The 27061-nt window shown below is 37.7% G+C and overlaps 1 protein-coding gene across 1 annotated transcript in view; it reads left to right on the top strand.

Annotated features, from left to right (window-relative positions):
• The window catches only part of DHX40 (DEAH-box helicase 40), a 49614-nt gene that overhangs the window by 11644 nt on the left and 10909 nt on the right, over nt 1–27061 (top strand). Inside the window, exons 8-12 of the mRNA XM_052657806.1 lie at nt 7113–7212; nt 9434–9520; nt 9659–9841; nt 14223–14303; nt 14933–15090. Coding sequence (XP_052513766.1) covers nt 7113–7212; nt 9434–9520; nt 9659–9841; nt 14223–14303; nt 14933–15090 — 609 coding nt within the window. The remainder of the gene's footprint in view (nt 1–7112; nt 7213–9433; nt 9521–9658; nt 9842–14222; nt 14304–14932; nt 15091–27061) is intronic.

The following is a 27061-nucleotide window of genomic DNA, read 5'->3' on the forward strand; positions in this document are numbered from 1 at the left end:
AGTGAGGGGGTTCGGTAGGTTTAGTGACGGTGTAGACATTATGAGGTGGATATTTTATATTTGCTCTTAACTTCTGAGCTAGCTGTGAGTGTGGCTGTTTTAAAGAGCCACACTCTTTAAATATATCCCTGCTTGACATAAAAAATTCTCATCTGTCAACTGTGAAGAGGTGCTGAGGTGTTCCTACTACTACCAGGTCATAGGACCCTGCTCACTGGGCTGAACTCCCCCTGACCCCCGCCCCTTGTGATGTTCACTCAGGCTCAGAATGGAAGAGCTATTTTTGATTTCTTCTCTTCTGGCTGCATTTTTGTGGTTCTGTGTTTGCTTCTCCCTGACCTTGAACTCCTCCTTTCCCTTTATTCTCCCCCCTCACTGTTCAAAATTCTGCTATTTTGTTTCACAAGTGTAACCAGCTCGGTAAAAACCCTTCCTGCCTTCCCTCCTCACTGGCTTTTATCTCTTCTTTGAGCCTCACTGTGCTTTACTGCACCGCTTGTGGCATTTAACACATTTAACTTGTGTTACGGTTGTTTCATCTCCTCTATGAGGTTGTGAACTTCCTGAGGACAAGTACTGTGTGTTGAAAAAGTCCTAACTAAATGCGTGTTAAATTGAGTTCCAGTTTTTTCACTTTCTGCTTGATATTGTTATATTAATGTCTTATACCAAACTCAAGAATAAGAATCTTATTCTTGTTTCTCTCAAACCTTTTCTCTCTTCTTACTTCCTCCTTTTTGTTCAGGTCTTACATTCCTTTATGTTTGCTGTGCATTTAGGGAAAGCTAAACCCCTACAAAAACTTATGAACTGAAATATACTTGTTGCTTCATAAGTGACAATTAATTGCATTGAATTAGGCATTTTTACCACTGAAGTAATTCTCTAATTCAGTGCAGAAGCCTTTTTTGGAGGGTGGGAATCTTAGATTTTTTTTTTAAGTAATAAAAGCCATGGCTGTTTTTCTAGAAAAATGCATATATACCCATATATATATATATATGAGTATATATGCATAATCAGATTTCTTTATTTTACAGATAGAGGCTAAGTGATGTTCCTGAGGTCACATGGTGAATCTACATTTGATTACTGGTTATTTATTCAGTAGTGGGGACTTCCGTGGTGGCTCAGACGGTAAAGCGTCTGTCTACAGTGTGAGAGACCTGGGTTTGATCCCTGAGTTGGGAAGATTCCCTGGAGAAGGAAATGGCAACCCACTCCAGTACTTTTGCCTTGAAAATCCCATGGACGGAGGAGCTTGGTGCAGGCTACTATCCATGGGGTCGCAAAGAGTCGGGCACGAGTGAGCGACTTCACTTTCGCTTTGTTCCTATTCAGTAGTGGAGGGTCTAACAGTGCGTGTGTTTCCACAGTAGATGAAGGAAAGAAGAGCAGTTTTACCTTGGGTGGTGTACAGCGTTTTAAAAGAGGACAAACTGCTCATTTAGATTATTGCATACATCCCAAAATAGTTTTTTCTCTTCTGCTTACAGAACAAAGATACTACTTTCAATATGTCGTGTACCGAGTGTCTAGGATAGTTTGCTTAAATGTTAAGATTAAAGATGTGGGGGAATAAGGCTAGTGAGTTTCACATAAAGGCTTTTAGTCTATGTGTTTTGTCCCCAAATGAAAAATTTTATCTTATCTTAGAAAGAAATACATACTTTTTTAAAACAGTAAAATCATCAAAGTAAGAAAAATAATTAAACTTGGATACCATCAACATGATTAAGTGATAATCACTGTTAATATTTTGAGGTATATTGTTCTGACCTTTTTATTTATACATTTAGATATGTTTTATTGTTTAGATTAAAAAAAAATGGGTTGATTTTACATATGCTCCTTTGTTTTTCTTTTCTGCCCTTTGTAGAAGTTTTAAAAGTACAGAAAAGTACCAAAAAATGCCTTTTCCACTATGCAGAATTAACCTAGATGGTGTCTCTCTTTAAAGAAAAATTACTCAATTGAGGGAAAATGATACAGTTTCATTATAACGAATTCAAGCAGTGTACAAAATTACAAAGGTAAACGTAAAGAAATCACCTCAAACTCCATCCAGAAATAACCATCTTTAACATTAGAAAAAACATTATTCAGATCTCTGTGTATGTGTGTGTGCACGTGTGTACATATAGAAGGATAAGTAAGTAGGTAGGCTGAAAGAAATACTTTTTCAAGAGTGAGATTATACTATTAGTTGCTTTTTTAGAAAGTAATTTTACTTGAATTTACTTGAAGGAATTGTTAACTTTTAACTTCAAGTAAGTCTTTACCGTGAGATAATATTTTATAATAAAGATTGCTCTAAGTTTAAAAAAATGAAAATATTAAGTTGAAGTTAATATCTTCCTTCTAGACTATATTTGGTGCTTACTTTGGCCGCACATATGCTAAAGTTAGGCAATATTTGATTGGAGATCTTATCTATTGCCTGATTTGAAAGATGAAGAGTTAAGTACTTACATTCTTCTATATCCTCCCCTTCTGATTTTTGTCAGTTATTTTTACATTGTTCAGATGTTCAGTGTTTATCATCAATCCTTTTACCATATTTTTTCCATTCCTAAACTACTTTCATTTAATTTTAGATTGGGTAGATTTTAACCTTTTTTTTTCCTTTTTTTAATAGAAGGGATCCTGGGTATTTTTGTTTTTTTGTAGTTCTTTTGTTTAAGAAAGTCAGGCTTTTGCCTTTATACTTGAGCTACATCTTGGCTGGGTTTTATGTTCTTGGGTTACACTTTCTTTTCCTTAGAACTTGGTAGACGTTGTCCAGTTGTCTTCTGGCATTGAGTGTTGCTGCGGAGAAGTCTGAGGCCAACCTGATTTTTTTTCCCCTCCTTGTAAGTGATTTGTTTTATCTGTCTGATTGCTTGAAATTTCCTATTTTTATCCTTTAAGTTCAATAGTTTCATTTAGAATATTGTTTGATGTTGAGTGTTTTATAGTAAAAACTTCCTGGAATTTTATGTGCTTTTTAAAAAAGTCAACTTTATTGAGATACTTTTCATACAATAAACTATGCCTGTTTTAAGTATACAGTTTCATGAGTTTTGAGAAATGTACATATTTGTGTAGGGGCTTCCTAGGTGGCTCAGTGGTAAAGAATCCACCTGCCAATGCAAAACATGCAGGAGACGTGGGTTCAACCCCTGGGTCGGAAAGATGCCCTGGAGGAGAAAATGGCAACCCACTCCAGTACTTCTGCCTGGAAAATCCCATGTACAGAGGAGCCTGGTGGCTGCAGCTGATGGGGTTGCAAAGAGTCAGACACGACTTAGCAGTGGAGTACACATGCACACGTATGTGTGTAACTACCACCACAAACACGATAAATTGGTTGCTCTTTTGATCTGCAATTTTAATCATTATGTTGGATTGCCTCTCTTCCATATATTTTAGCTTCCTTCCAGTTACTTTATCTTTTCAACTACATTTACTGATTATCTCAAGCCTTTTCTTTGTGTCAGAAGATTTTCAGCTGTGCTAGTGAGGATTCTCAAGATATTTTTGATGCACCCAAAAATGACTTCCAGTGGGGGTAGAGTTTGAGCTGAACAGTGTTGTACTACTTTTATTTTGTCCCAGAATCATTTTTTCCCCCTTTGATTAACAGTTTCTGTTTATAGCTCTGTGTCCCTTTTATACACATTTTCTCTCTCTTTCTTTCTCTTATCACACACACACACACACACACACACACACACACACACACACACACACACACTCTCTCTCTCTCTCTCTCTCAAACATGTTTCTGCTTTAGGAACAATTTGAAACAAATTTTATGAGGATGTTTCAGTTGGCCTTAACATATAATATGGAACATACATATATTTTAGGAATGTTAAAACTGTTAAGTGGTCTAGCCTCAGTGTCTTTATTTCTTGGTAGATTTTGGAACATCTTTCTGCCTTTTTGCCAATCCTCGCTGCTCGCCTGTTAATTTACATCCTGGTACCTTATTAGGTGGGCTTACCTGGTGGCTCAGTGGTAAATAGCCTGGTGGAGGAGACGTGGTAAAGAGCCAGTGCAACAGATGCAAGAAATGCAGGTTTGATCCCTGGGTTGGGAAGATCCCCTGGAGGAGGGCATGGCAACCCACTCCAGTATTCTTGCCTGGAAAATTTCATGGACAGAGGAGTCTGGTGGGCTACAGTCCATGGGGTTGCACAGAGTCAGACACGACTAAGGAACTAAGCTTGCATGCAGTGAAAGTATTGTTTCCCCTTTTCTTTGTGGAAACTGAGAATGTGCTTTAGGATATATGTATTTAACTTTTCCCCTGAACCTTTACAAAGAGACATAAAATTGGCATATGTTCATACTTGTGGAATATGGTGTTAAAGTATATGGGTGAAATGTAAATATGGAACAAATGTGAGTCTTGTCAAAATAGCAGGTTAAGGACTTTTTAACTGACTAGTGAACAGTGATAAACTGAAATCTTGCTTGAATTGAAGATGAAAATTAGATACTTTTAGAAATGAATTAATTGAAAAACAGAGTTGATCATAAATATGTTCAGAATGGACATTTCTAATTTATGTAAACTTTTACGGTAATGTGGAATTTTAAAAGTAGAAGGATCTCTATTATTTATACCATGCATTTTAAAATTTATCAATTCATTGAACTTTATTGAGCACTTTCTATGGTCCAGGAATTTTAGGTACTGGGGTGGGAGGGGAGTGGTATGTCTTGAATAAGAAAAAGTCCTTGTTCTTACAGAGCTACATTGTAGTAGAATAGATAGACAGCAGATAAATGTGTAAACATATAATGTGAAATACCGGGTAGTGTATGACTCATTTGAACTATCTGGAAGAAATGAGCTACCTAAATCTAAGAAACACCTAAAAAATAATTTTTATCACTTACGTGTGAGTTGCCTCTCTAGCACTTTTTTTTACTTAAGTTAATTTCAGGATGATGAAGAAGAGCAGTAATAGTTGACTTGGTTTTAAACTTGCCTGTCTATATGTGAATCTTGGGCAAGCCACTTGACCTCTCTGGGCTTTACTTTTCTCATTTATAAAATGAGATGGTTGGCCTAGTACATGATTTTAAAACTGTGCTTGTCTGTGTCATTCCTTTTCTCGTTTGTGAGTTCAACTTTGGTCTGTTTTATATATTGGGAATACCTGGATCTTTGTAAGATTTTATTTGGAAACATGTTTTGTACTTTATTTAAAAATAGGTTTGGTTAAGATTTCCTTGGCTGCTGAGGAGAAAACAACTTGAGGTTGCTCAAGTAGAAAAATTTTTCTAAATGAATGTGGGTGTATCTTGTGGAAATCAAATGCAACCATGCATTTAAATTTTTTTTCTTTTTACAGTATATGTATATACTTACTGTTCAGTATAAATATATATGTTGAAATATATATATACAGATACAAATACAAATTTATATATACAAATATAAATACATATGCTGATAATTTCTTTTCATATGCCAGTAGATTGACTTGTGTACTGCCTGGAATGACCACTCCTAATTTTGGGAAATCACTGAAATAGACAATCTACCCAAATCTCTTGGTTGACCCCTTGAGCTTTAGTAACCTTTTCCTTCATCCTACCATAACCACTCATTTGAAAACCTAGCATTGTAGACTTTGTCAGTATCATCATTTCTGATCTCAGTTTTAAACATCTTTCTCATGATTACTTCCTGTTTCTGCCAGTTCACTCTTTGAATTTAACAATTTTCAGAATGCATCAAGACTTTTAACAGTTTTCACTTATCTCCTTTTACCTATGCTGTTAGCATTTCCTTGCAAACAGTAACTCTCCTATTCTGTTCTCTGCTTAACCAGGCAGGTGGGCAAGTCTGGCCAAATCCATCTTTCTGCTTGTTTTACTCCATGTCTCTTAAGGCTTGGAGATTGCCAGGCACCCAGAAATATTCTGTTGTGAACTGTTACAGATGATTCATTCTTTCCTCTCTTTACACTAGCTTTCCTCCATATATATTTAGTCACTTCCCTATGGTTCACAAGTTAATTTTTCCTCTTTGCAAGAGACTGTCCTAGTCAAATTGAGCATCTCTTGGACCTTGCTGCTGCTGCTGCTGCTAAGTCACTTCAGTCGTGTCCGACTCTGTGCGACCCCATAGACGGCAGCCCACCAGGCTCCCCCGTCCCTGGGATTCTCCAGGCAAGAACACTGGAGTGGGTTGCCACTTCCTTCTCCAATGCATGAAAGTGAAAAGTGAAAGTGAAGTCACTCAGTCGTGTCCGACTCTTAGCGACCCCATGGACTGCAGCCTACCAGGCTCCTCCATCCATGGGATTTTCCAGGCAAGAGTACTGGAGTGGGGTGCCATTGCCTTCTCCACTTGGACCTTATTCCAAGAGATTCAAAGGAGAATGAGAACTGGTCCAGTTGGAGAGAGGTTTACCCTTGGCACCATAAACTATGGCCAGAGGAGCAAAGTTACTCTAAGCATTGCTGCTGGGGCCCACCCTTCAGAATGCGTGGGTAGTGAAAATCAGGATGGTGTTACTTGTTGAGAAATGGAGTCATCTGAAAAAGAAGGAAATGGCAACCCACTCCAATATTCTTGCCTGGAGAATCCCAGGGACGGGGGAGCCTGGTGGGCTGCCGTCTATGGGGTCGCATAGAGTCGGACATGACTGAAGTGACTTAGCAGCAGCAGCAGCATCTGAAAAAGTAAAATCTGATTAACCTTAGTTAATCAGTCTTTAAAGCATAGAAAGGTTCTTAATCTGTAGTGCGTGGATGGGCTTTAGAGAGCCCCCGAGCATCCTGATACTGTTAGAAAATTTTGTGTATGTGTACATATGTGACTTTTAATGGAGACGAGGCCCACAGTTTTTAAAGTCTCAAAGGGAGCTATGACCTACATAAAGGACTGCTGTAGGGTTTATTTTAGCAATAATAATCTGGTTCCATGGATCTAGATATCTTGATAGTAAAAGATGAGTAAAAAAGTAGTTCTTGCTGTTGTATTTTTAATTCAAGATAATTAAAGAGGTGAAGAAAACGACTCCTAATGGAAAGAAATGAGTTTTTCAGAACTTGAGTTTGACACACGCATGTTGTGAATTATTCTTTTCTTTCCGTATATATTTTAGATCAACAGAGAAGAATATTTTTGCCACCTCCACCTGGAATTAGAAAATGTGTCATATCCACCAATATTTCTGCAACATCTTTGACAATAGACGGGATCAGGTATAACTTTTAAAATTGCTTTTAAGGCCAAGGAAGCCGCTTAGCTAATCATAAAATATTCAGTTTGTGTCTCTGTGCCTGCCACCAGTTCCCCTCTCATCTCCTTAAATTGTAATCACCCACCGTTTTTTTGTAATTATTGTTTGCTCTGAATAGGAAATGGAGTAGGAGGTGCATATAGTATTTCTGTTGATACTTTTAAATACTTGTACTTGGCAACTTGTAGCTTTCTCTTTCCAAATGTAAGATTATGTGTAATGTTTCAAGGATTTCTGTAAGTGGAAGGCCAGACCTGTTTTTCTATGTTCCCATTACCAGCGGATACCTAAGATGATCTGATATTCCTTTCTGACCTGTCAGCTCTACTTCATATAGTTAGCTTTGTAAATCCAAGTATTTATCTGGAGGTACTGTTTCTTGCTTTTCAGCTTTTTGTGAAATGGACTTTATATTTCAGTGTAATCAATGATGCCATCAAATTTTTGAGAAATTTTGTAGAGAAACACTTGGAAATTTTAAGTCTAGACTGATAGCTAAATGAGAAGTTCTTTTAGACCTTTGAGCCTCATTCCTTCTGGATGCTTATCTTTTACTCGGTATATTTCATGTCCTTAACTAAGTCTGTCTCTGCCACAGGATGACTGGACCTGCCCCAAAGGTTCTGTATGTTTCTTTTGGGCACAATGATCGTCCAGATCTAAGAGGAAGTTTAATTTCCTCTGCTTCTCTCCTTAACTTTAAAAATAATGGTTTCACTAAGGGCTTAGGTGAGCAATTCTCTTGAGTAAATTGATCTCTATAATTCTTCATTTCCAGCCAAGGCAATGATCATGAAATAGCGTCTTTCAGAATGTTCCCTTAGTAAATGATAGACTTAGTACTGTTCCTGACTTAGTTTTTTACCTGACTTGTTCTCCATTTAATTGGCTTAAAGTGGTGTTGTTAAAGAGTAAATGGAGTTAATTCTGAACCTGTTAGAATGATTTAGAGCTGATTTTCAAGTTTTTCATTTGTTGTTGTTTAGTCATTAAATGTGTGTCTGACTCTTGCGACCTCATGGACTATAGTTCGTCAGGCTCCTCTGTCTGTGGGATTTTCCAGGTAAGAATACTGGAGTGAGTTGCCGTTTCCTTCTCCAGGGGATCTTCCCCACCCAGGGGCTGAACCTGCATCTCCTGCATTGGCTGGTGGGTTCTTTACCACTGAGCCACTAGGGAAGCCTGTATTTTCTATGGGACAACATAAGATTTACATTGAAAAGTGGATAATAAAGTAGTATTTATTCCATATACAGTGTTGTGCAACCATCACCTCTGTCTCATCCTAAAACTTTTCATCACCCCCAAATAAAACTATATGCTTTAAGGAGTTGTTGCCCATAAATGCTTCCACCCTAGCTCTTGGCAGCCACCACTTAATGAATATCCTATGTTGGGTATTTCATATAAATGGAGTCATAGCATGTGATCTTTTGTGCCTGGCTTCTTCCACTCAGCATGTTTCTTTGAGGTTCATCCGTGATGTAGCATGTATCAGTACTTCATGCTTTTCTATAGCTAAGTATATCTGTTATATGTGTAGACCATAATTTGTTCACCCTTCATCTCTTAATGGTTAATGAACATTTATGCTGTTTCTACCTTTTGGCTCTTATAGTGCCCCTATAGTGCACTATGAATATAGGTCTGCAAGTATTTGTTGAGTGGGCTTCACAGGTGGCTCAGTGGTAAAGAATTTGCCTGCCAGTGCAGGAGACGTGGGTTTGATCGCGGGGTGGGGAAGATCTCCTGGAGGAGGAAATGGCAACCCACTCCAGTGTTCTTACTTGGGAAATCCCACGGACAGAGGAGCCTGGCGGGCTACAATCCACAGGGTCCCAAAGAGTGGGACACACCTGAGCACACACGTGCAATATGTTGAGTACTTGTTTTCAGTTCTTCTGAGTGTATTCCTAGGAATGAAGAGTTTGAGTCATGTTGTAATTCTACGTTTAATGTTCTGAGGACCCACCAAACCATTTCCCACATTAGCTGAACCATTTTACATTTCCAATAGCAGTGGAACCAATAGAGTTCCAATTTCTTCACTTTCAGGTTTTACCCTTAACTGAAAAGTTGTTGTGTAGTTGTTAGTTTGATAGAAAAGAAGTACCCAAAGTGGTTAAAAATTAGCAAGTCTTTCTGTATTTTCTAGAAACTTAACTTTTTTCCATGCTCCTTAGATACGTGGTAGACGGTGGCTTTGTGAAGCAGTTAAATCACAACCCCAGGTTAGGATTGGACATCCTAGAGGTGGTTCCAATTTCGAAGTAAGTCTCTGTGTTAAGCCTTTTTGTTCAAAGAGCAGTTCATTAGATAATTTCTAATTGCTTTGAGAAAGAAAATGAATTACTTAGGAAAAAATCACAGAACATTTTGGGGACTTTTTTGTTGTTTTTTCCCTAAAGGAGTGAGGCATTGCAGCGAAGTGGCCGAGCTGGCAGGACTTCATCAGGAAAATGCTTTCGGATCTATAGTAAAGATTTTTGGAACCAGTGTATGCCTGACCATGTGATACCTGAGATTAAGAGAACTAGTTTGACATCTGTAGTTCTGACCTTAAAGTGCCTTGCCATACATGATGTAATAAGGTATGTAGACAATTTGAAAAAAAAGAAAAATTTGTTAGGGAGTCAGATTTTTTCCTCTGAAAAATTTTTTGAAGTATTTGACAGATATTTGAAATGACCTCCATTTCAAGGTTTAACTAAACCCAAATAAAAGGTTTCTTTCCCTTGCTTTACTGGGATTTGATCCCTTGCTCATATTTTAACCTTGACTTAATGGACTATTTCAGGCTGATGTTTATTTGGATCATTTAGTGACCACTGTTTATCTGTAATGAAAGGTATACAATGACCTTAATTCCACTTAGAAAGTGTTGTGTTTTATTTTGGGGGGGATTAGCATTTTTTATGTAGCCAGCATGGTACCAAGTACCACGAGAGGGGAATACTCAGTAGGTTTTGCTTTCACTAAGCTTAAATTCTAATGGGGAAATGAGATTCAGACATGAAGCAAAGAATAGAACAACAGTTAAATTTTAGTTAAATGTTGAACTATATAATTAGTATAGGACAGAATATTGTGGGGCCTTGAAATTTTACCATTATAAAATTTATGGTAGTAGAAATAGTGAAAGAAGAGTATTGTCTTTTTCTTAATTTTGTTTTTAATTGCCTGGGGATGTTGAAGTGTCAGGAACCTAGGGAGAAGATGACTGTGCATTCTTTTCTTTTTTCATGCTTTCTTTAAATTCATAATAAGGGAAATAGTTACTAGATACATCTAGATATATTTTATATACTCTTGGAAAGCCATCTAAGTTTTTTTTGATAGTTATTTTAACATCAGAGATTTTCTAGATGAGAATAAAAATCCTAGAAAGAAGAAAGCAGATATATAAAATTGTTTTCATAAATGATACCTATGAGAAAGACCATTTTAAAGAAATCTAATTGACCAAATAGATGAACTTAGATTGAAAGTATTTATAAAGGCTAACAGAGTAGCATATAACCAAGAATAAATATATATTAGAAAAATAGAAACAATAATTACTCAATGTCATCTGCACTGAATTATTTTTCCATCTTAAGTTTTAAGACTTAGAAAGTACTGAAAATTCTTAAAATGTTAGAGACCAAAAATTTAAAAAAGATTTCTTTCCCTACCCCTCTTTCTTTTCACTGCTAGTTTTATTGAGATGTAATTGACATACAGCAGTGTAAATTTAAGGTATACAGCATAATGACATATACATTGTGAAATGGTTACTACAGTAAGTTTAGTGAACATCCATCATCTCATACAGATAAAATATTAAAGAAATAGAAAAAGAATTTTTTCCTTACATTGAGAATTCTTTCATATATAACATAGAGCAGTGCTAAGTATATTTACCATGTTCTATCTCCCTGCAACAGAGAACCAGAATTTGAAATAGATGGTATAGTATTCAGAGGTAACAAAAGAAAATGGAGCTTTTGTTGTTACTGTGCTTCCCCATTCTCCTCCATCAAGGGTTGATTTTTAGGGACTTTCCTGGTGGGTAGCACAGTGGATAAGAATCCGCCTGCCAGTGCAGGGGACACAGGTTCAATCCCTGGGCTGGGAAGATTGCATGTGTCACGGAGCAACTAAGCTGATGCGCCACAACTACTGAGCCCACAAGCCTCAGCTGCTGAGGCTGGCGCACGCCAGGACCTGCAAGCCGCAACTACCGAACCTGTGGGCCGCAACTACCGAGTCTGAGCTGCAGCTGCGGCAGCTTGCGTGCCTACAGCCTGTGCTGTACAACAAGAGAAGCCCCCGCGACGAGAAGCCCACGCAGGACAGCGAAGAGTAGGCCCTGCTCGCGGCAACTGAAGAAAGCCCGAGTGCAGCAGCGAAGACCCAGGACAGCCGACATAAACAAATAAAAATTTTTAATAAAGAATGATTTTAAAACTGAAAAGAGAAGAACAAGTCTAGATAAGAAGGGATGATGACTAGTATGGATTAGAAAATACTGAGAGAAACCCTAACAACCATAGATGAGGTCGTCTTGAGGCTTTACACAACGATAAAATAACTTGCTGATATAATGTCAGAGGTACTGTAGGTCATCTCTGAGAAACTGTGCAGAACAGGTTACCAGAAAATTGTGAAAAACTAAAAAAAATAAATTTTCCATTTAAGAAAAGGGCAGATTATAGAAATAGCTGCCTAGTAAGCTTTACATTGATTCTTAGCAAATTCTACCATTGTTTATTGGAAAATGGTTTAAGAGAATATAATGTTGATTTGTAATCATCAATGTGAATCAAAATGGATCACAAAGAATATGTCCTCAAACCATTCCCTTTTCAGTTTGAAGACAGGACCGTTCACATAATGGATGCACCACAAGAAATGATTGAGTGATAACCTAATGTCTCTTTTTTCCCACCACAGTGTTTAACAAGATTACATCTGACATCTTTGTGAATAGGAATATGACAGTACTGCTGAATTAGGGTATAGTTGCCAAATAGCCAAACCCAGAAAGTATTGATTAATTGTTCACCAAGCCTTGATGGGGGTTTTACTGGTAGTATGCTGAATTTCACTTTTTCCTGATAAGCACTTTTAATGAAAATATTAAATAAATGTATTAAAATAATGATTTCCAGAGTTTTGGTAAAAATTTGCATACCTAACAGATAGATGATTAAAACTAAGATTTAGAACCAGAACCTTGGGCAAAAATCACCAAGGTAAAAGTCTGAAAGGGTATATCTTAAACCCTATGTTTTGATTGCACATTAAAGAAATTCACAGTGGAAAAGATCAGAAGTTATCTGATCACCACAAACTTAATATGAGTTTGCAGTTATTCTGTTTAAAAATTTTAAAAAACCCTACTGCATAAACTATGGTTATGAATAGACTGCAGTGTCCAGATGGTTGGGAATTACAGCATTCCTGTTCAGTGTTGGTCACTCTACATTTGGAATTCAGTTTTGCATGTCATTGTGTTTTATGAGGAGTTTGACAGACTAGATTGTTTCTAAAAAAAAAAAAATGCTAATTATGTATGATGGATCTCTTAGAAACCAGATAATACAAGGAAAGTTGGACAGAATTGGTACTTGATATAATCAAGGGGAGAAATAATTGTACTTTTAACAAATCTAAAATGGCTCTGATGTAGATGAGGAAGCTGACTAGTTTGGTATTGCTCTAGGATTGGGGTCACAAAATCTGGTCCAGGCTCACTGATGGTTTTTGTAGATAACATTTTATTGGATCACAGCCATGCCCTTTCATTTATGTATGGCTGCTTTTGCTTTAGCAGTAGAGTTGAGTGGTTGTGACAGATACCATATGGCCTGTAAAACCTAAAATATTTACTGTCTTGCCTTTAAAAAGTGGCTTCCCTTATAACTCAGTTGGCCTTTAGAAAGTGCTTGCTACCTCTTGCTCTAGCAGATAACAGGACTTGTTGGTACAAGTCGTAGGAAAGCTGACTATAAAACAATTGACCAGATTTTTGTTTATTTATATTGAAATAGAGCTGTCAATCCTGGAATGGACTTTTTTTGTGTAAGATATTGGACCTTTTGGATGGACCTTTTCCAAAGTGAGAAATTGGAGTGGATAATGTATCATCTCAAAACTAATGGTGGAAAAAATAATCCAGTGCAGATAGTATTAAGTAATTATTGTCCCAGTGGGCAGGTGTATATTCACCTTGGTTATATGTCTCTCTGCTGTTCTTTGTGAATATTATTTTTTTCCATATTTGAAGAAATAATTATCTTCAAGTGTGAAATAGATCCCATGCTGTAGAGGCATCTTTCAATAAGTCATACTGACCTTTGTGAATACTGTTAATTGTCTTATGTTGCTTAATGATAGTGTGGTATGTAAGAGAATGTCTTTACTTTCAGGGGACATGCTCTGAAATATTTGGGGTAAATTGGCATTGTATTTGCAATCTGTTTGCAGACAGTTCAAGAGAAACTAAGTCCATACATATCCATAAGACAATAAAGCAAATTGGTAAAATTAATTGAAGATATTTATCATTGTATCAAAAACCATTTTGAGGTATTGTTAAATAATTTGTAATTTTTTAGCCACTCTCAGTTAATTCTTCACTGTTTTTAAAAATTGTAATAAAAATTACAGACTGCAGAACAGAATAGATGATATGGGCTCTGAAGAACCTTTGTTAAGATAAGTAGAGAGGAATCGTGAGAGTATTGCAGCTAAGGGGGAATTAAAAAAAAAAGGGCTTCTTGAATTAAATAGAAGAGTGTGATTCAGAAAAAATGTCCTCCTTTGTCGAATGCTGATTACCATTATAGAATGCTAAAAAGAAAAGAGAGAGAAAAGAAAGACTTGAAAAACAGAAGGAAAACCTTTTAAAGAAATTTTCAAATCTGTATAAAATCTTGCCATGTTCAAGGAATGAAGTCTCATTTTATGTATCACTTAAACACACAGGTTCCCCTATTTGGATCCACCTAATGAAAGACTTATTTTGGAAGCTCTTAAACAACTTTACCAGTGTGATGCTATTGACAGGTAAAGAAGAAAAACCCTCAAAACAAAACCAACCACAATAGATGTTAATCTCTCTTTTTTTTAAGGGTTCTTAATACTTTGCTTTATCATTAGAAAGTGACTTGTTTGAATTGAATGGATTGTTTTCCCTGAAATTAGAATTTGTTTTCAGTCTTCCCTCACCGCAGTTCTGAAATTATACCATAAAACTGGTTTTGTTTAGTATTGGTAGTATTTAACAAGTAATTTCTGAGCACCATTTCCATTGCCAGGCATTGTGCTGGGCACATCAAAATAAGCAAGCCAGAGTCCTTGTTCTCCTGACTGTGATGGGAAAAGATTTGGTAATTATCATTGTCTCATTTCCTTAAGGACATTTTCCATGCTTCTGTAGCATTGTGTGTCTGTTATTATGTTACTTTATTCTGCCTTATTGTTTCATTTGTTGGCTATATAGGCCCTTGAGAGCAAGGAATTTTATCATCCTTATGTTTCTCTTAACAGTGTCCACAGTGTATCATATTCCTTATATTGAATTTCTAGAGGTAATTTAAAGTAATCTAACTTATATCTGACTTACTCTGAGTGATAAACATTTCACTTGTACTCTATGAAGCAGAAAGACTTAAGAACTTTTTCTTTCCATTAAGGAGTGGCCATGTGACCAGATTGGGTTTGTCTATGGTAGAATTTCCTCTCCCTCCCCATCTGACATGTGCGGTAATAAAGGCTGCTTCTCTCGACTGTGAAGATCTACTGCTTCCAATAGCAGCAATGTTGTCTGTAGAAAATGTCTTCATTAGACCTGGTAAGAAATTCATTGATGAATTTTTTTTAATTAATAGAGTTTATTTTTTAGAGCAATTTTAGGTTTATAGACAAATTGAGGGAAAGTACAGAGTTTTCCCTATTATTAACATTTTTCACTAGCATGATACCTTTGTTATAATTAAAGAACCAATATTGATACATTATTACTACTGAAGAGTTCACTGTTTGTGTTGTAAATTCTATTTTTCGACAGATCTGTAATGACACATATTCACCGTCAGAATATTGTGCAGAACACTGAGTTCCACCCAGTCATTCCTGCATCCCTTCCCCCAAACCCTTAGCAACCACTGATCTTTTTTGTGTGTGCCCTTTCCAATATCGTCGACTATATATTTCGACTATACAGATTCCTGTATTCCTGTACTGGAAGGTATTCCTTCCAATACCTTTTCAGATTGACTTCCTTAGCAGTGTGCTTTTACGGCTCCTCCATGTCTTTTGGTGGCATGATAGCTCATTTCTGTTTTTTGGCGGGAGCACATAGACTCTCCAGTCATAGCTCGTGGAGTGCGTGGCCTTGATTGCCTCGTGGCATGTGGGATGCTAGTTCCCCGACTGGTGTCGAAGCCATGTCCCCAGTGTTAGAAGGTGGACTCTTAACCACTGGACTTCCAGGGACGTCCCAGCTCATTTCCTCTCTTTGCTGAATAAGATTCCATTGTGTGGAGTTTGTTTATCCATTTTCCTATGGAAAGACATCTTGGCTGCTTTCAAGTTTTGGCCATTATAGATAAAGCTGCTATAAACATTCGTGTGCAGGTTTTTGTGTGAACATTGATTTTCAACTTATTGCCAAATTGTAAGATAAGAATATGTTTATGTTTGTACGAAAGTGCCAAACTACCTTCCAAAGTGTTGCCATATTGCATTCCCACCAGCAATGAGCCTGAAATTCCTGTTGCTCTACATTCTCAACAGCTTTTTGTGTTGGCATTGTTTTGGGATTTGGGCCATTCTAATAGGTGTGTAGTGGTATTTCATTGTGGTTTCAGTTTGTAGATTCCTGATGGTGTATAATGTTAATCATCTTTTCATGTGCTCATTTGCCATTTGTGTATCTTCTTTCGTAAGATATCTGTTCTGGTCTTTTTAAATTGAGTTGTTTGTTTTCTTGTGTGTCTGCTCGGTTGCTCAGTCATGTCCCACTCTTTGCGACCCTCTGGACTGTAGCCCACAGGCTCCTCTGTCCAGGGAATTTTCCAGGCAAAATTACTGGAACAGGTTGCCATTTCCTACTCTAGGGGATCTTCCCGACCCAGGGATCAAACCTTTGTCTCTTGCATCTCCTGCATTGACAGGCGGATTCTTTACCACTGCGCCACTTGGGAAGCCCTTTGTTTTCTTATTGTTGGGTTTTAGGAGTTCATTGTATGGTTTGGATAACAGTTCTTTATCAGGTGTGTCTTTTACAAGTATTTTTACCAGTCTATGATTGTTTTCTCATTCTCTTGACTTTGTCTTTCCAGAGCAAAAATTTTTAATTTTAATGAAGTCCAGTTTATCAGTGGTTTCTTTGATGAGTCATGCCTTTGTGTTGTATCTGAAAAATCATTGCTGTACCTAAGTTCATCTAGATTTTCTCCTATGTCATCTTCTAGAAACTGATGTCCTACTGTTCCAGCCCCATGTGTTCGAAAGACTCCTTTCTGCATTGTAATGCCTTGGCTTCTTTGTTAGAGGCCATTTGAGTGAATTTGTATGCATCTGCTTCTGGTCCATGTATTCTCTTCCACTGATTTGTTTTTCTGTGCCTCTCAATAGCGCACTGTCTTGATTGCTGAAGCTTTATAGTAACTCTTGAACCTAGATAGGGTTATTTCTCCAGCTTTCCTCTTTCCCTTCCTTCAACATTGTTTTAACTTTTAGTTAACTTTTAGTCTTGGCCACTGGGTCTTTCCCTTTTCACATAAACCTTAGAACTGGTTTGTTGCTATCCACAAAATAACTTTCTAAGACTGTAATTGAGATTACATTGAGTCTATAGATCAAATTGGAAAGAAGTGACATCTTGACAGTATTGTCTTCCTATCCATGTATGTGGAATATCTATTTATTTATATCTCCGGTAATTCACTGAACATTTTTTTTGAAATTACCGAACATATTTTCATTACCATATATCTAGCCCTGCTGCTGCTGCTGTTAAGTCGCTTCAGTCGTGTCTGACTCTGTGCGACCCCATAGACGGCAGCCCACCAGGCTCCCCTGTCCCTGGGATTCTCCAGGCAAGAACACTGGAGTGGGTTGCCATTTCCTTCTCCAATGCATGAAAGTGAAAAGTGAAAGTGAAGTCGCTCAGTCGTGTCCGACTCTTGGCGACCCCATGGACTACAGCCCACCAGGCTCCTCTGTCCATGGGATTTTCCAGGCAAGAGTACTGGAGTGGGTGCCATTGCCTTCTCTGATGTCTAGCCCTACAGGATATGAAACTGAAGGTAAACAATTTTTTCATTTTGTTATTCTTTAACTTAGCTTTTTGAAGTATAGGCGGTATATAACGATCCTGGCTGAGAGTTAATTTCCTTTAACTGGTGAAGGAAGATAGTATGGTGAACCTTTGCCTTGTTATAGTACATTAGTAATATATTAACTTTTTTTCCTCTGTGATCAAAAGAAATGGTAGTTCAGCCCTTGTACCCTTAGAGAAAGGATTATTTTGAGGTTTTCATTTCTTTAGACTTCTGCTTCTTTGCTTTCTTAGCGTGTCAATATGGGACACAACTTAGTTCATCATATGTAAGCTTTGCTCTCTTCTACTATGTGTGTGGGGAGGGGAGGCACAACTTTCTTTTCTTTTCAAGGAGCTTCTGAATTGATAGTGTATCTTGCTTGCAACCAAGACTAACAGTAGTGTGCTATCTCGCTGGCCATATCACTTTATGGCTATGAGTGTTGGTTCTGGATTGGTTTATTATTGTGATGATTATAATGGAGGATAAATTTTTGTATAAAAATACTCTGTAGTCCAATCAGTGTTCTACCTAACCCAAATAGATTGCAGTGTAGTATTGGTTTTTGTGTGTGTGTGTGTGTGTGTGTGTGTGTGAAGGATAGGGAAGCCTGGTGTGCTGCAGTCCATGGAGCTGCAAAGAGTCAGACATGACTTAGCGACTGAACAGCATGTGTATATATTTATATGTGTATATGTTATTTATACTATTCACATTTATATATATTATTGTGTATACGTATATGTACACACACATATATGTGTATATATTATTTAATTATACTATTAACATTTATTTTATGTTATTTATTTGTGTATACATATTGTACACACATATATATTATACTATTTACATTTTATATGCACTTATTTGTATATACATATATGTACCTCTATATTTTAAATATATGTTTATTTGTGTATACATACATTACTCCTTGGAAGGAAAGTTATGACCAACCTAGATAGCACATTCAAAAGCAGAGACATTACTTTGCCAACGAAGGTCCATCTAGTTAAGGCTACGGTTTTTCCTGTGGTCATGTATGGATGTGGGAGTTGGACGTGAAGAAAGCTGAGCACTGAAGAATTGATGCCCTTGAACTGTGGTGTTGGAGAAGACTCTTGATAGTCCCTTGGACTGCAAGGAGATCCAACCAGTCCATCCTAAAGGAGATCAGTCCTGGGTGTTCATTGGAAGGACTGATGCTAAAGCTGAAACCCCAATACTTTGGCCACCTCATGCGAAGAATTGACTCATTGGAAAAAACCCTGATGCTGGGAGGGATTGGGGGCAGGAGGAGTAGGGGACGACAGAGGATGAGATGGCTGGATGGCATCACCGACTCAATGGACATGAGTTTGGGTGAACTCTGGGAGTTGGTGATGGACAGGGAGGCCTGGCGTGCTGCGATTCATGGGATTGCAAAGAATTGGACATGACTGAGCGACTGAACTGAACTGAACTGAGCATGCACACAGACACACACATCTCTATTTATTTTGTATGTACTATTTATTTGTGTATACATATGTGCACACATCTGTATTTATTTTATATATATATTATTTGTGTATATGTATATGCACACACACACACATATTGTTTATTTGGCTGTCCTGGATCTTAGTTATAGCACATGGGATCTTTTAGTTGCAGCGTGTGGGATCTAGTGCCCTGAGCAGGGATCAAACCTGGGTCCCTGCATTGGGAGTGTGGAGTTTCAGTCACTGGACCACTGGGAAAGTCCCTGCAGTGTAGTTTTTTTTTTTTAAGTATCAGAATTTTGATTCTAATAGTATCCTAATTGCAGTTTTTTTTCTTTTTCTTAATAAAATACTGTCTGCAGTAAATAAGGTTGGCTGGCTTTCATTAGATAGTATCAAAGCTAATAATACTCTTTTTGAAAACTATTACAGAGTATTGAAGTGAGAGTCAAAAGATCGGGATTCTAGACTGTTGGTCTGGTTTTTCTGTATTTCATTTTTCATTTGGAAAACCAGGGAGTTGGACTGAGGTGATCCAGCTCTAACAGAAGTGTTGAAAGAGTCGTACCTTTTTATATGTAGTTGTACCTTTTATATCTAGTTTCAGCAAGTTTTTAACATTCTGCCGCATTTGCTTTATTATTCTCTTTCTCTGTGCATGTGTGAATTGAAAGTCGTTCAGTCGTGTCTGACTCTTTGCGACCCCATGGACTATTCCCATGGAATTCTCCAGGCCAGAATACTGGAGTGGCTAGCCTATCCCTTCTCCAGCGGATCTTCCCGACCCAGGAATCGAACCGGGGTCTCCTGCAATGCAGGCAGATTCTTTACCAACTGAGCTATCAGGGAAGCCCTTAAAAGTGAAAGTTACTCAGTCACAACCCTTTGCAACCCCATGGACGACACAGTCATGGAATTCTCCAGGCCAAGAGTGCTAGAGTGGTAGCTGTTCCCTTCTCCAGGGCATCTTCCCAACCCAGGGATCGAACCCAGGTCTCCCGCATTGCAGGTGGATTCTTTACCAGCTGAGCCACCAGGGAAGCCCTGCGTGTGTACATATACATATTTATAAGTGTTTATAAATATGCATTTTCTTTTTCTGAATCATTTGAGAGTAAATTGGAAACATTGTGCTCCCCTACCACAAAATATTTACCTGTAATTTACTAAGAACACAGGCAATCTCTTATTTAACCATGGCACATGTATCAAAATTAGGAAAGTTAACATTGATACCTGATGCAGTACTATTATCTAGTCCAGAGTTCATATTCAAATTGTTCATTGTCCCTAGAATATACAGAAGTGGTTTTAGAATCACTAAGCTATACCACTGTGAAAGGCAGTCCCTTATAACTAGAGTTCAATATTTGCTTATAGTTTTTTCTTCTTTTTTTAATTTTTATTGTTTATTGTTTTTCTTTTTCTTTTTTTCTTTTTTTTTTGGTTTTATTTCTCTGTGTTCCTCTTTCTTTTTTTTTGTTATTTTGAGGTAAAATTTGCATGTAGTGAAAAGTATAAGTGCTGTGTCTGTAATTCAGTGAATTTAAACTACTGTAACCCATACTCCTGTCAAGATCTAGTTTTATCACTCCAGAAAATTCTCTCAGTGCCCCTTCTCAGATTCCATCCCATCTTCTTACAGCCAGCCCCTTTTCTGAGTTTTTTCAGGTTAGTTTTGCCTCTTCTGAAACTTCATGTAAATAAAATTATATAATACGTGCATTTTTGTGTTTGACTTTTTTGGTCAACATATTATATGTGAGATTCATCCATATTTTTGTATGTATCAATGCTCTTTTTTTTATTGTTGACTAGTATCCTGTTGCATACTACAATTGGTTTATCCATTATCCTGTTGATAGATGTTTGAATTGTTTCATGTTTGGTGCTATTTATGAACACAGCTATTTTGAAAATTCTTCTGCAAGTATTTTGCAGATAAGTATTTTTCATTTATCTTAGGTGAACTAAGAAATTGCCAACTCTTGCGGTAAATTTTGAAATCAGTATTGTTTTGGTCATTCTGTATTTTTTGCATTTCCATATAAGTTTTTAAAATCAGCATATTAATTTCTTCAACATAAGCCTGCTAAGAATTTTGATAGGGATTTTGCTGAACCCTTTGCTGGCTTTTCACCATTTCTTAATATATCCTTGGTCTAGGGATTATAATACACATCTTTAATTAAAACTTACTCAAAGTTAATATTTTATTGCTTCATGTGAAATATAAGAAACCTTGGAATTGTTTAGTTCCACTTATTCCTCTATCATTTGTGCTATTATTGTCATTATATATTATAATTACATACATTATAAACCTCACAATTTACAGTAGTATAATTTTTCCCTTAAGGCTTCATATATCTTTGAAAGAAGTCAAGAGAAGAAGAGAAAAATTAAGTTGTTTCCATAGCTAGAATTAAAATTCCGGGTTTTTAAATTCTCATTTAGAACCTCTATCTGTGATAGACTGTTGATTCTTAGTTTTGTAGCCCTTCAGGTTGTTCAGGTCTTAGGTTTTGATTATATGTTCTTAGGTTTTTCTTTTTTATTAAGTCCTTGAGGTGGTTTTTGGTATCTTGAAGGCTTTTAGTTGTGTTTAGCAACAACTTTATTACAGTTTAGCAACATCAGGAAAGGAAGGACTTCCCTTTGCTTGCCTAATATTTGGCTTTAGGTATCTATGAACGTAGGACAGTCTAATTCTTTAGAATATTGAGATAATAGCCAATAGGAATGTCTTGTATTCTGTGCTTTGATGGGAAATTCTTAAGTAAGTTTTACCTTTATGAAGCACTTGATGTTGGTGATGTTAATGGATATAAAGGATGAATTACCTTGAAAGTAGTCAAATAACACAGAGATTTATCAGTGTTTTTAAATTCCAAACAATGAAAATATAACTGTAAAGCAGTGGCCTTTTGTATTGTCTTGTCAGACTCAGGATTAGGTTTTATTAGGTTTACTTGGGCATCTGCACAGTCTTCCAGAACATCAGGACAACCTATAGTTTTTTGGTAGCTTTCTCTGATCTTTCTGTCAAACATTTGGGTGGTCTTATATATGGCAATTCCATAGGTAATATCATATTCAGTGGTGAAAAGCTGAAAGCCTTTTCTCTAAAATGGGCAAAACAAGGATGGTCACTGTAGCCACTTCTGTTTAACATAGTATTGAAAGTCTGAGCCACAGCAGTCAGACACAAAAAAGAAATAAAGGGTATCCAAATTGGAAAAAAAGAAGTAAAACTTAATCACTGTTTGCAGATGACATGATACTATACATATCTCAGGTTGACTCTTTTGAACTTTTTTCTTTGTTTCTTCTTTTCTACCCAGAGCTCAAACTTGAAACCTCTTGACACAAATGATTTTTAAGTTATTATCTCCTAGTGTCATTTGTACTTGTCCTGCCTTTCCATTCTTGTTATTACCATCCTAATGGGGCTTCCGTGGTAGCTCAGACGGTAAAGCGTCTCCCTACAATGCCAGAGGCCTGGGTTTGGTCCCTGGGTGGGAAGATCCCCTGGAGAAGGAAATGGCAACCAACTCCAGTATTCTTGCCTGGAGAATCCCATGGACCGAAGAGCCTGGTGTGCTACAGTCCATGGAGTCGCAAAGAGTCGGACACAACTGAGTGACTTCACTTCACTTCACTTCAAACATAGAAAACTCTAAAATCTCTGCCAAAAAATTATTAGAACTAATAGTGAATTCAGTAAAGTTGCAGGATATATGATTAATCTTCAGAAATCTGTTGATTTTCTATGCACTAATATATAAACTATCAGAGAAAGCAAGAAAGTAATCTATTTGGAATTACATCAAAAAGACTAAAATATTGTTAATAAATTTAATCAAAGAAATACTCTGAAGACTTTAAGTTATTGAGGAAGGAAATTAAAGATGATATAAAGAAAGGGGATGATATCTCATGTTCTTGGGTTATAAGAATTAATATTGTTAAAAAGTCCACACTACTCAAAGCAATCAATGGATTTAATGTAATCCCTTTTAAAATACATGTGACACTTCACAGAACTAGAACAAATAATCATACAATTCATATGGAATCATGAAAGACCCTGTATTGCCAAAGCAGCCTTCAGAAAAAAGAACCGAGCTAAAGATGTCACACTCTTTGACTTCAGAGTGCACTACAAAGCTACTATAATCAAACAGCATGGTATTGACACACACACACTCACACACACACAGACACTTAGATCAATGAAACGGAGTAGAGAGCCCAGAGATAAACCTGTATACTTACGATTCATTCACCTGTGACAAAGGAGGCAAAAATATACAATGGAGAAAAGACAGTCTCTTCAGTAAATGGTGCTGGGAAAACTAGACAGCTACATACATACTTGTGGAATGTGTGAAAAAGAATGTATAAAAGAATGAAATTAGAATGTTTTCTCACTCCATGTATAAAAATAAACCCAAAATGGATTAAAGACCTGAAAGCAAGCAGAGCACTCTTTAACAGATGGTGTAATCATGCACCTAGAGCCAGACATCCTGGCATGTGAAGTCAACTGGGCCTTAGAAAGCATCGCTACGAACAAAGCTAGTGAAGGTGATAGAACTCCAGTGGAGCTGTTTCAAATCCTGAAAGATGATGCTGTGAAAGTGCTGCACTCAGTATGCCAGCAAATTTGGAAAACTCAGCAGTGGCCACAGGACTGGAAAAGATCAGTTTTCATTCCAAACCCAAAGAAAGGCAATGCCAAAGAATGCTCAAACTACCGCACAGTTGCACTCATCTCACACGCTGGTAAAGTAATGCTCAAAATTCTCCAAGCGAGGCTTCAGCAATACATGAAGTATGAACTTCCAGATGTTCAAGCTGATTTTAGAAAAGGCAGAGGAAAGAGATCAAATTGCCAACATCCGCTGGATCATGGAAAAAGCAAGAGAGTTCCAGAAAAACATCTATTTCTGCTTTATTGACTATGCCAAAGTTTTTGACTGTGTGTGTGGAATAAAAAAATAAACTGTGGAAAATTCTGAAAGAGATGGGAATACCAGACCACCTGACCTGCCTCTTGAGAAACCTATATGCAGGTCAGAAAGCAACAGTTGGTACTGGACATGGAAAAACAGACTGGTTCCAAATAGGAAAAGGAGTACATCAAGGCTGTATATTGTCACCCTGGTTATTTAACTTATATGCAGAGTATATCATGAGAAACGCTGGGCTGAAAGACGCACAAGCTGAAATCAAGATTGCCGGGAGAAATCAATAACCTCATATATGCAGATGATCCCACCCTTATGGCAGAAAGTGAAGAGGAACTAGAAGGGCTCTTGATGAAAGTGAAAGAGGAGAGTGAAAAAGTTGGCTTAAAGCTCAACATTCAGAAAATGAAGATCATGGCATCTGGTCCCATCACTTCATGGGAAAGAGATGAGGAAACAGTGGAAACAATGTCAGACTTTATTTTTCTGGGCTCCAAAATCACTGCAGATAGTGATTGCAGCCATGAAATTAAAAGATGCTTACTCCTTGGAAGGAAAGTTGTGACCAATCTAGATAGCATATTGAAAAGCAGACATATTACTTTGCCAACAAAGGTCCATCTAGTCAAGGCTATGGTTTTTCCAGTAGTCATGTATGGATATGAGAGTTGGACTGTGAAGAAAGCTGAGCACTGAAGAATTGATGCTTTTGAACTGTGGTGTTGGAGAAGACTGTTGAGAGTCCCTTGGACTGCGAGGAGATCCAGCCAGTCCATTCTAAAGATCAGTCCTGGGTGTTCTTTGGGGGACCGATGCTAAAGCTGAAACTCCAATACTTTGGCCACCTCATGCGAAGAGTTGACTCATTGGAAAAGACTCTGATGCTGAGAGGAATTGGGGGCAGGAGGAGAAGGGGACGACAGAGGATGAGATGGCTGGATGGCATCACCGACTTGATGGACATGAGTTTGGGTGAACTCCGGTTGTTGGTGATGGACAGGGAGGCCTGGCGTGCTGCGATTCATGGGGTCGCAGAGTCGGACACGATTGAGCGACTAAACTGAACTGAACTGTAGCGATATTTTTTCGGCTCTGTCTGCTACAGCAAAGAATACACACACACACACCCCCATACAATAGAATATATTTATCTTGGGCATAAAAAAGAATGAAATTCTGCCATTTGCAACAATGTGGATGAAGTCAGACAGAGAGACAGATGCTCAGTTATCACTTATATGTGGAACCTAAGAAAAGAAAATAGTATGTTATTTGCTCAGTTGTGTCTGACTCTTTGTGACCCTATAGCCTGCCAGGCTCCTCTGTCCATGGGATTCTCCAGGCAAGAATCCTGGAGTGGGTTGCCATTGTCTTCTCCTGGGGGTCTTCATGACTCAGGGATTGAACACAGGTCTCCTGCATTGTAGGCAGATTCTTTACCATCTGAGTTACCACATATACATTTATGTAAATAACAGAAACAGACTTACAGATATAGAGAAAGAAATAATGATTACCAGTGAGGAGAGGGAAGCAGGGACAGGTAAATTTGGGGTATAGGATTAAGAGATACAGACTACTATGTCTAAAATAAATAAGCCAAAAAGATATATTTTATTGCACAGGGAAATATAGCCATTATTTTGTAATAGCTTTAAATGAAGTATTTGTTGTTCAGTTACTCAGGCATGTCCGACTCTGACCCCACGGACTGTAGCATACCAGGCTTCCCTGTCCTTCACCATCTCCTGGTCCTGGAGCTTACTCAAACTCATGTTCATCGAGTCAGTGATGCCATCCAGCCATCGCATCCTCTGTCGTCCCCTTCTCCTCCTGCCTTCTATCTTTCTCACCATCAGGGTCTTTTCCAGTGAGCCAGCTCTTCGCATCAGGTGACCACACTGTTGGAGCTTCAGCTTCAGCATCAGTCCTTCCAGTGAATATCCAGGATTGACTTCCTTGAGGATTTACTGGTCTGATCGCTTTGCAGTCCAATGGACTCTGAATAGTCTTCTCCAACATTATATTATTAATATAAAGTATAGTAGTAAGATTATACTTAAGTGAAGTATAATCTGTAAAAATATTGAATTACTATATTATTGTTCATCTGAAACTGATATAATATTGTAGTCAACTATACTTCAATAAAAGCCATTTTTAAAGTCTGGCTGCTCTGTTTCAATTTTTGCTGGCCTGCCTCTATTGGTATTACACCAAGCTGTTAGTCTCCACGCATTGCTAGCTGATTGATCTGTTGTTTTTGACAGTGCCCTTGAGCACAAATTGCTACATAGTCTGATCTAAGTAAAATTAGACACCTTGGCAGGGGCATTCCTTGGCATCATCCAAATCTAATTGCTTGCAGCAACAATTGCTATCAGTTTCTTATTCATACTTAGAGAGACACTCTTCTTATATGTACATATGTGACTTAGGGTTAATGTTTAAACTTAGCTCCTCAGGAAGTTCAGCTGCTACAAAATGCAGCTTCAGTTTTTGAGCATGTGACTTGCTGAGATCTGGTTACATCCAAAACTAAGTATGTGTTGTCCAGCTGCTTTCAAGTGCGTATATAGTCTTATAGGTCAAGCAGCTCTTCTCTGGCTGGGGTCTGAGTCTTTGAAGGTCACCTAATTTAGTCTACTACGTCTGCTCTGCTTGGACGCTCAGTCGTGTCCGACTCCTTGCGGCCCCATGGACTGTAGCCCGCCAGGCTCCTTTGTCCATGGGATTCTTCTCGCAAGAAGACTGGAGTAGGGTGCCCTTTCCTCCTGACCCAGGAATCAAACCCACGTCTCTCCCGTCTCCTGGATTGGCAGGGGGATTCTTTGCCACTGGTACCACCTGGGAGGCCCAGTTTATTATACTTATTGGTAAAACTGGCTAGTATTTTCAGACCTATCATTGAATAAAGATTTTTAAACATCAAAATGATGATGCTGTCAACATTTTTAATAATCTCTCTCTTGCTATAGTAAGCTGTATACACAATGTCTGCTAGTATAGATATTGCTTTAGAAGTCAAACAGTGG

The sequence above is a fragment of the Budorcas taxicolor genome, chromosome 19 (assembly GCF_023091745.1).
Source record: "Budorcas taxicolor isolate Tak-1 chromosome 19, Takin1.1, whole genome shotgun sequence".
Taxonomy (NCBI): Eukaryota; Metazoa; Chordata; class Mammalia; order Artiodactyla; family Bovidae; genus Budorcas; species Budorcas taxicolor.